This window comes from Marmota flaviventris, chromosome 4, assembly GCF_047511675.1.
Source record: "Marmota flaviventris isolate mMarFla1 chromosome 4, mMarFla1.hap1, whole genome shotgun sequence".
In the NCBI taxonomy this organism is placed as follows: domain Eukaryota; kingdom Metazoa; phylum Chordata; class Mammalia; order Rodentia; family Sciuridae; genus Marmota; species Marmota flaviventris.
Window position 1 is genome coordinate 52,291,323 of NC_092501.1, and position 10,356 is coordinate 52,301,678.

The window sequence follows — 10,356 nt, forward strand, 5'->3', positions numbered from 1 at the left end:
TGGCCTTGGAGGGAGAGAGGGATTTGAGACTTTTTTGAGGTTCAAGCTACAGGACATGTTGATGGACTGAATGTGGGGGTAGAGGGACCAAGGGAATAAGGGATAACCCCAAAGATCCAGGCTTGATGGACGTGGGCAGGGTGTGCTGTGGCCTGGACAGGGAGGTGAAGTTCATGCTGGGCACGACCCCAGACCCACACCACACCCCCATCCCTCCCCTTCGCCTCCAGCCCAGCACCCACCCAGGACAGGCCCTCACCAGCGCCTGGATGAATTCACCCTCCTGCACACACTGGCTGAGCTCACTGGATATTCTACGCACTGAGATCAGGCCCAGTTCCTGCCTTGTGGAACCTCAGATCCAGTCCAGGGAACCGTTGGCAAAGGCGTGAAGAGAATTAATGGAAGATAGGTCAGTGGCATCTCTGCAAATGACCAAGGTTCACCAGCGTGGGGGCGATCCATAAAGGAGTAACCAGTCCAGAGGTGGGCAAAGGCCTGTCCCTGGGCCGAATCTGGTCACCACCTTTTTTGTAAATACTGGGACTCGGTCACCATGGTTGGGCCACGTACTGTCAAGGGATGAACTGAGCAGCTGCCAGAGTGTGGCCCCCAAATCCTAGAACATTTGCCCTCTGCCCCCGGTAGACCAGAGCTGCTGGTCCCAGTCTAGTCTAAACTAGAGGGGAGACTGCAGGCCCTGGTCACCAGCGAGTTTGAAAGGTCGGCAGAAAAAAATGCCAGCTCTCCAGAGTCCCAGGGCCGTCCCACCACGCAGGGGAGGAGGGAAACAGTAGCATTTCCATCAACCCTGCACCCCCTCTGCTGTCAAAGCCACCCCAACAAGGGACGAGTGGCTTCTCTGATTTTCATGCTCCTGTTCCCTCTGTGCCCTCAGAGGGGCAGAGGAAGGGCTCAGAGACAGACAGAGGGAAGGGCCAGAGACACCAGGACCCTGGGAAGTCCACAGGGTGACCCTGAGCTTCTGCACGATGCCTGACTCGAGGCTCCCTGACTGCTGACACCCGATGGCCCGTCCTTCCTCTTATGTAGCCTGATCTCCGGCACATGACCGGGGAAAGAAGGAAGCAGGCCATCTAGGACACTCCCCACCTACGGCCCGCGCAGCCCACATCAGTCTCCGCCTGCCACGTGGTGGTGGTCAGGAAGTGGTCTGGGTGCTCCAGCTGTCCTCCACAGGAGGACACCCAGGAGGAGCACCAGGAGGAGGCCCTGGGCTGGCTCCAGCAGGCACTTCCTCCTCCTCCTGCCCACGGTTTCCACTATAGACAGATAATTTCTGTCTGTCTCATGGGCCCAAACCACAGGCTGCCACAGGCCTCAGACACGTGTGCCTCCACACACGCACATGCAGAGGACTGGCAGGAGTCCAGCAGAGCCCCTGGGCACCCACCGTCCCCGCAGACCCTTCGCAGACCGTGGCTGCCCTCAGTGAAGAGGCCACGGCTTCTCCTAGAGACCCTCCTCTGGGTCCTGCTCTCCGGGTGCTTGTGATGATCAATCACCTTAAGAAGACCCTGGAGCTCAGGGCCCAGGCCCGCTCCTAACGTGTGCAGGAAATCGCCTCTGGATTCTAGGGAGGTGTGCGGGAAGAAAGAAAATCGAAGGCACAGACCGAGCAATCGATGGCCCTGAGGGTCTGGGAACGGGGTGCAGGAGGGGAGGGGGCGAGATCAGGAGGGGGGAAAATAAAGAGAATCAGGGCCGGCGAGGCCCCGAGAGCCAGGACCCACAGGCTGAGGCCAGACCGGCTCCCTGCCTCTGCAGGACGTGGCGAGGGCTAAAAACAAAGACAAGGCTGTCCCAGGTGTTTTACTGGGACTGTCACGTTGGCTGGACTGCAGTTAGAGTCCGAGAGTGGACAGGGGAATGAAAAATGACTCGCTTTTCGATCTAATTTAAAAAAAAAAATGGTCTAGAGCAGCCCCTGACTGGGCGGCTGGCGGGGAGGGGGTGCTGCCCTCTGCACGTGGCTCACCCATACCTTGTGGCAGGAGCCTGGAACCCCCACCCCACTTCTCCAACTGTCCCCACCATCTCCTGCCATCTCCTTGACGGGGCTCAGGCAAAACCCCGCCTTACTGCATTTTGATGGGGGAGGGGATATTTCACCCAGCACCAATCTTTGGAATTCAGCTCTTAAAAAATAGATGGCCAGCCAGGCCTAGTGCTGCCCACCAGGAATCCCAGCCACTCAGGGGGCTGAGAAGGGAAGATCACAAGCTCCAGTCCAGCCTGGGTAAGTTAGGGAGGCCCTGTCTCAAAATAAAATAAAAAGAGCTGGGGACATAGCTCTGGGGTAGAGCACCTCTGGGTTCAATCCCCAGAACCGCAAAAAAAAAAAAAAAAAAGTGGGGGGCGTCACTGAGACCCGCCTTGCTGGGGTAACAAGAGGAAATCTGTGCCACCCCACTGCCGGCACAGTGGGCTCCCAAAATGGAGGCTGCGGCAGCTTGCCCCACGCCAGCTTTCCATGCCAACTCTTCCTCGGTTATGCCCTAAGTTTTTGGCCCTGGGCCAACAGGGCTTCGCTGGGTTTATTTGTGGGTCTCATTCCAGAGAAAGAGAGGAGAGACGGGCATGCAGCAGGCTGTCTAAACCATGCCCAAACTGCTGCAGGCAGAAGATGGGAGCCTGGCACGGGAGGTGACCTTGAAAGTGACATCACTGGAGTGGGGGTTTCTGTTCAAACAATCCTACGGGGTCAAACTCCCCAGCAAGTGCTATCTATTCCAGCAAAATATTTAAAGTATCTCCCCCCTAAAAAAATCCCAACCATGGAGACCCTCAGCTGATGGAGCTGCAGGTGGCAGGCAGAGACGGATTTGTCCAACTCCCCCGTCCCTTTCCCACAAACTGGCCCTCAAGATGCCGGGCAGACCGGCCGCCTCTTGCAGGGAATTGGGAAGAGGAGGGGCAGCACGGGGGAGGCGGTGGCAGGAATGAGGAATGAGGAAAAGAAAAATAGCCCAGAAAACGCAGAGACACCCCAGCACGCCTGTTCCCAGCACCGGCCCATGAATCGAGGGGTGACAGGTCTCTCATCTCCGATGCCAAGAGCCAGGAGCTCCGGGCAGCCACAGGTACTACATCCGCACCTGCCAGCACTTGGAAACCGGCAATAAAGCTTTGAGCGGGGCTGGAATGCTAAGTGCCTGCAGCTGGGAAGGGGCGGCCTGGGAGGGCCTCTCCGCCAAGAGCCAGCACCGTTCCCAGAGACCCTGCACTTGCTCTCCCTCCCTCAGCAGCCTGCACCTGGGGGCGGGGACCTGCTGGAAGAAGCCCAGTGGGCAGCAGCATCTACTGAGGCCAGTGGACGGCTGGGACGCAGGAGCCCCTAGTGAATAAGAGAGGACCATAAAGCATCCGGCTAAGGCAGAGCCCATGGGGACACACCAGGGCCACAGGCAGCTCGGAAGAGCTGCTCCAGGCCCCCGGGGATTTGCACTGATCATGTTTGTACAGCACCTGGGATAGTGGACCAGGTCTGTCCCAACACCCAGGAATGGGCTTACCCACACCCACCCAGGATATGGTTCTTTTTTTAAAAAAATACAGGGATTGAACCCAGGGGTACTTAACCTCTGAGCCACATCCCCAGCCCTTTTTTGTATTTTATTTAGAGGCAGGGTCTCACTGAGTTGCTTAGGGCCTCACTGAGTTGTTGAGGCTGGCTTTGAACCTGTGATCCTCCTGCCTCAGACTCCCCAAGCCACTAAGATTACAGGCGTGTGCCACCACACCCAACAACATGGTGCTTTTATACACCAGGAAAACAAGGTGTCACAGAGGCTGACTCAGACCCAGAGCCAAGCCACTGCACCTGCCAGTCACCTTCACAGGAGCTACAGGTGGCAAGTCTTGGTTCTTGGAACCCAGTTGATCCTGACTCTGGGTCTCGGGTGGGGCTGGAGGCTGCACTACCCACAAGCCCCCAGGGCTGCTGGTCTCAGGACCACAGGAGGCTGTGCACCACCCACTCCCTGGCAGGGGCTCTTCAGCTGCACAAACAGGCTCAGACCCCAGGTGAATTCTTAGGTTCACAGAAGAGGCCCCCGAGAAGTCAAAGCTACTGGGGGGTGGCAATCAGACAGGAGAGTAAACTAGAAAATACCAAAGTCTGCACCACAGCTGAGACTCACCCCAGCAGGATTCCTGGGCTGGGCTTGATGGGTATTTTGCAAAATGCTCCCTGGTGATCCAGGTGTGTAGCAGCTGGGCTCAGGCCTTGAAAGGCGGAAAGAGATGCCCTTCCCATGTGTCCCGTTCATGCCCACACTGAGGAAGGTTCCAGGGGTTAGGTCAAGGATAAGAAGGTGCCTTCAGAGAAGGAGCAGTGAGCTACCTCCTGTGCCAGCTAAGGGGTAGGGCTGGCCCTGTGGCTGGCTCTGCTGGTGTTCCCTCCTGTCCCTGAGGGATGCCCCGGAGGAGAGGCACAGGGCTCTGACAACACCCCACCCCATGCCTTCAGAGCCCGCTTCGCTTCTCCACCCACGTGTGTTTGAGCGAGCATCCTCTACCCTTGAAGTCCCACTTAGTCATCTTCCATCCACTGACCCCTCTCTCTGTTCCTGGCTATGAATACACCTGTCCTTGTCAGAGTCGAGTCCCAGCTCTCTCCCTATTGCAAGAGTCTTAAAGTTGGCCTTGCTGTTTTAGCAAGTGTCAGTCATTTTTTTCCTTTAACACTCCTCCCCTGCCGGTCTCTCCCCCCAGAAAACCCACAGGCACAATGTGCAGCCATGTGTTGGAAGGGAGGAGCTTAGTGCCACTGTCAATCAAACAATTCAGATTTCTCACCTTGAGCCCCCAGGCCTGGGCAGTGGTCTGAGCCACAGGGCCCCTGCCGCAAACCCTGTACAGCCAGACCTGATGCCCCGTGGCTCCTCACATCCATGAACTTCCTCTTGGTCTGCCTTGGCCCAGCCGTTTCTTCCATCTGCAGTCTCCTCCCCCATTCTTCAAATCCACTCTGATCACAGAGATCTCTACCTTGTGCCCCAGACTCCTTATCCCCAAGGGTTCCTATCTCCTGTGCTGTGGTGTAGACATAGCCCTCCTTGCCTTTATGCACACTGCATTGGCCAGAATTAGTCACGTGACCATGCCTGCTGCAATGGAAACTGGGAAATGTAGTTTTTTGATGTTGTGCTAGACCAAGGGCCTCAAGCACACTAGGCATGTGCTTTACACTGATCTGCACCCCACCCACCCTGAAATGCAGTGTCCCCCAAGGCCACGGTGTTGAAATGTAATCCCCAGTGTGAGGCATCAAGAGGGTGGAAACTTAATATGATATTTAGAGGGGAGACCTCTGGGACATGAGCAGAGCAAGATAAGCATTAGGTGGACCCCATCACCATTTCTTGGGGTTTTTTAAAAAAGAGACGCGACTCACATGCACTCAAGCTCCCTGTCGCTTGCTGTGTGGTGCTGTGCCCCACCTCTGCCAGGAAGAAAAGCCACAGGAGAGGCAGCCTCTCTACTCTGGACCTCCAGAGACACCAGCCCAAATAAACCTCCTTTCTTCATAACCCACCCAGTCTGTGGTACTGTGTTATTGGCACAGAAAATGGGCTATGAGACTCTGTCTTTGCTAACTACCAACCTCCCACTTTAGTGGACACATGGTTTTCTGGGATAAACCTACATTTGAAGATATTTCACAGCTGGGAGTGTAGCTCAGTGGTAGAACCTGGGCTTAGCATGAGCCAAGACCTGAAGTTCAATTCCCAGCACCAGAAAGACCAAACAAACAAAATTAAAACTACATTTCCCAGCCTCCACTGCAATTAGTGTGATCATGTGACTGAGTTCAGACCAATGCAATGTAAACAGAAGCAATGTAATTATTTTCAGGAAGTGTTTTTACCAGCAGCATGCATTTCTTTCTTTCATCTTTTGTCTTCCTATTGATGTCATGACTGGAGCTCCATCAGCCATCGTGGACCATGGAGTAACCTTGGACATGAGTGCTACACATGGTCAAACAACTGGGTTCCTGACACCACAGAACATCACACAAGCCTTAGGCCGCACCCCAACCCCTGACTTCAATATGAGAGAAAAATGACCTTCCATCTTGTTTGATCCACTTCTCTTTGGCGAGACTCTATATCTTACAGCTGAACCTAATGCTATTCAATGCACACCTTCAGACTCCCAGAGCCACGGGCTTTGGATTGCTGGGTTACCAGCCTGCACTGGACAGAAGCATCACTGCCCCCTCCTCGCAAGCTAAATAGGAAGCAAACTGAACCCTGGAGCTGGGTCTTATCCACCTCCATCTTCCCAGCCACACGAAGCCTGACGCGCCTCGCAAACCAGGTCAGCGCTGAGTGGAGCTCTGTCCACGCGGCTCCCACACCCTCCTCTGCTCACCAGCCCGTGGCAGGCCTCTGCAGGCCTCCCTGGCACAGCGCCCTTACCATGATGTCGGTGTCCTCGGGGCTGTTCCCTGTGGCTGGGCTGGAGCAGTTGCGCAACTTGAAGGCCCAGTACTCCTTGGCAGTGACAAAGAAGTTCCATGGCAGCAGACTGCCGATGCCCAGGCAGAAGAAGATAACGTAGGCGCCGTTAAAGCGGTCCTGGGGCCTCGGCAGCCCGGGGCCTGGGCAGTCCAGTCCGGGCAGCGCCTCTGGGTCAGCTCCGAGCGAGCCGCTCACGGGTGTGTAGGTGGAGTTGGAGCTGTGCAACACGGCGTCCTCCGAGCCAAGGGCCACTGTCAGGCAGGGAAAGGCAGTAAGTGAGTGGACGCTGAGGCCGGGCACAGGTGGGCTTGCCTTCCTACAAACCAATTACATCCCCCGCCAGGGCTCTCAGGCCGCCAGGGCTCTCAGGCCGCCAGAGCTCGGTGGGAGAGCTTCATGTTAAAGGACCAGGAAGAAGAAAGTCAGACTAGGAGAAGGACAGGATGTCAGAACTCTAAATGACCTCACAGGTCACCCTGACCACACAAGAGGATACCGGCAATAGGCAGGGCCAAACACTGTGAGTGGGGCCCGTGACAAGAACGCTGGACAGGCAACCTGGGGTCATGGCAGCATCAAAATAGGAATCGGAATCGGGGCCCTGGATGGACAAAGAATGTTCTCTAAACTCTTCAACTTTATGCCCAAACAGTAAGGAGCAGGAGAGCATGTGGGATATGCTATTTGTGTAGAAAGGTGTGTGTAAAAAAATGCACACCTATGCATTTGTGCATGCGCAGGATGTCGCTGGAAGGACGCCAATGAAATCCCTGACAGTGGCTGTCTCTGAGGGAGACAGACAGGAAGGAGGGCTTCACTGTTCATTTTTTGTTTGTTTGTTTCTTCTGAATTTTAAACTATGTGGCTTCTTTAACTGTTTAAAAATAAATTTAAACTATAGATAAAAATAAAGTCATCTGAGCCAGGTGTGGTGGCTCACGCATGTAATCCCAGTGGCTCTGGAGGCTGAGGCAGGAGGAACGTGAGTTCAAAGCCAGCCTCGGCAACTTAGTGAGTCCCTAAGCCACTTGGAGGGACCCTGTCTCTAAATAAAATATATAAAAGGGCTGGGGAGGTGGCTCAGTGGTCAGGTGCCCTTGGGTTCAATCCCTGGTACAAAATAAATTAGTTAATAAAGTTATCTGAATTAAATAATATATATATTTTTAAAATCCATGCTGATCCAGAGACTTGTGTAACCCGATAGCCCACTCCTCATTTCATTTGTGGGGACAGAGGCCCAAAGCCCAGGTCACAGACTAGGTAAATGGCTGGGCAGAGGTTTCCAGCTCGTGCCTGGGGTCCCAGCTCTGTCAACATATCCCGCCACTCCCAAGCTGTGGTAGCACCAAAGGCAATGAAGGTTCTGGGCTGCTGACAACCGCTGCCCGCAAGGCCTTGGGCACGTTGCCAGCCTCTGAGCCTTGACTGCCCCATGTGCAAAGCCAGGGAAGCCTTTTTTACAATGGCCATGAACTTGGACTAGCTGGCAACGGCCGGCGTGGGGAAGCAGCTACTGAACAGACGGCTGATCGTCCCTGGCATCCTGGGCTTGTCACCTGTCTGGCTGGCTGCAAGGTGGCATCCCACTTCCCTGCTCTAGCTGGCACCGAGGATGTGGTAGCAGCTTGAAAAATGGGAAATACATAACGCTGAGAATGGGACACTCAGTCTGAGGTCCCTCCCACAGTAGCATCCTCTCCACCCTATAAACGAATAAACACATGTGACGCGGCTGGCAGAGGAAGCCAGCCTGACCCGGGAGCATCCAGGAAGCGTGGCACCTTGCTGCCCTGGCCGGATGGAAGCACCCCCAACACGGACTGGGAGCCTTGTCTGTATCCTGGGATAACCTCATGGCAGCCCAAGGAATGAGGCAGGGCCGACATTTTTTCTCCTTCTACGGATGGAAAAATGGAAGCCTTGAAGGCTCTTGCTTTTTCCTACTTTCAACAGAAAAAATTCCCAAGAGCTAAAGTGAAGTCCTGTAACCACACATGCCAAGGTTCCGCCTAGCACTTGAGCTTGACAATAGCCGGACATGTTAGGTCCTACTCATTTCACAGATGAGGGGTCTGAGGCTCAGAAAATTTCAGTAACTTGCCCAAGGTCACATAGCTACCAGATGGCAATAGTGAAGTCACATGCCAAACAGCCTGGAGCCCATGCCAGACTCCTGGGCTTCCCTGGGAGGGGATATGAACCTGTGTCTGCTGGTTCCAAGTCCAAACCCCCTTCCTGAAGGCCTTGCAGCCATGAAGCTGGGAGCAGAGGCAAAGGGAGTGAACAGCGTGGACAGTATCTGCTGAATGATGGGGCTGGGTGCAACCAGGACAGCGCCCCCTACTGGGCAGAATGTACCCTGGCGCAGGGTCGCTGAAAGCTGCCCAAAGTAGGCCCAGGACATCCAGTCAGCAAGTCTATTTGAATCTCCCTTGGTTGAGCAAGCCCCTCCCAGCCAGGGTGTGCGTGTATGCACACATATGCTCACACTATCACACACTTGAAATTACTGCTAAAGAATGTGCAAAGTGGGCTGGGATGTGATAGAGCACTTGCCTAACATGGGCAAGGCCTGGGGTTCAATCCCCAGCAATGAAAAAAAAAAAAGTGATTCTAATCCATAGAAGTCAACCAGATGTTCTATCCAGAGGGGCAGGAACAGGGCCAAAGGCTAGGGCACTCAGGCCCTTCCCAGCTCATCATCTGTTTGTCCAGGGCCATTCAGCCTTGACAGGGCCTCTGAAGGAGCCAGGAATTTTCCCTAATTTTCCCGGGTCCTGGGCCAGAGCACTGGAGTGTGCAGACTCTTATTACCCTTTGTGAAAGCTAGCGGCTGCCCTCTGGATTTAAAAAGAAAGAAGGCAAGGAAATGACCAAGCTTCCCCGGGTCAGGCACCGGCCCTGCTCCTCCCTGGGAGAGTCTGGGTGAGGGGTAGCCCGGCACCAAGCAGCAGCAACATGGGGGTGTGGGTGTCCTGCAGTATCAGCTAGGTTCCCGCCCTGGCTAAGTCAGTCTTGCCGGTGGGACTCGATTTCCTCGCTGGGGAACAGGTCAGGGGGCTGGGCAGCTAGTTGGGAAGCACAGCCCTGCGGCCCTGGGCACCCAGCCCCAGGCAGGCCCCCAGTTTGGAGCCACAGAGCCAGACACCTCTGGACCCTTGGGGTTGCCTGGCCCACACCCCGGCCCCGCACCCGGGCGGTGAGGCACAGGCACAGGGCGGAGGAGAGCGAGTCTGGGAGCAGAAGGTGGAAAGCCCGAGAGGAGAGCGGGGCGCGGAGCCCGGGAGGGAGGCGGGCGCGGGAGGTGAAGGCGAGAGAGCGCGAGCCCGGGGCGATCGGGGGCCAGAGGGCTCGTCCCAGGCCAGGCCCAGTCGCCGCCCGGCCTCGGCCCGCACTTACTGTCGCCGCCGCCGCCGCCGCCTCCCGGCTGCACGGCCACCGAGACTCGGGCTCCGCGGGCCGCAGGCCGGGCTCCTCCTTCCGCCCCGCCCGCCCGCCGGCGCCGGCGCTTCCCGGTTCGCTGACTCGCTCTTCGGCTTTAGTCCCCTCCCAGCGCTCCGTGCGCACCGCCCTCCTCCCCGGCGCCGGGCGGGGGCCAGCGCGCGCCCATTTCGCAGGTGCAGAAAGTGAGGCGTCCGGAAGCCAAGCACTGGTCACGACCGCGGAGCCGGCCCACCGTCTCAGCCCTGCGCCGCGAGGACCCGGAAGGGCTCACCTCGCCCCCAGACTCCAGCAAAGAACCCCATCCTTCCCTGATCCCCCTACCTTTGGGCAGGCCCCATCCCCAGGCTGAACTTGGCCTCCCTGGTTTTCAGCAGACCCAGAGCTTGAAGCGCCGCTGGTGGCAGTCAGCAAGTCCCAC

General features: G+C 56.3%; 1 protein-coding gene across 1 annotated transcript in view; it reads right to left on the reverse strand.

Moving 5' to 3' along the window:
- Nucleotides 1-9,966, reverse strand: part of Slc29a3 (solute carrier family 29 member 3) — a 34,116-nt gene extending 24,150 nt beyond the window's left edge. Inside the window, exons 1-2 of the mRNA XM_027931410.2 lie at nt 9,894-9,966; nt 6,450-6,742 (exon numbers count right to left, since the gene is read on the reverse strand). Of these exons, the coding sequence (XP_027787211.2) occupies nt 6,450-6,742; nt 9,894 (294 nt within the window). The 5' untranslated portion in view covers nt 9,895-9,966. The remainder of the gene's footprint in view (nt 1-6,449; nt 6,743-9,893) is intronic.
- Nucleotides 9,967-10,356: the final 390 nt, after the last annotated feature.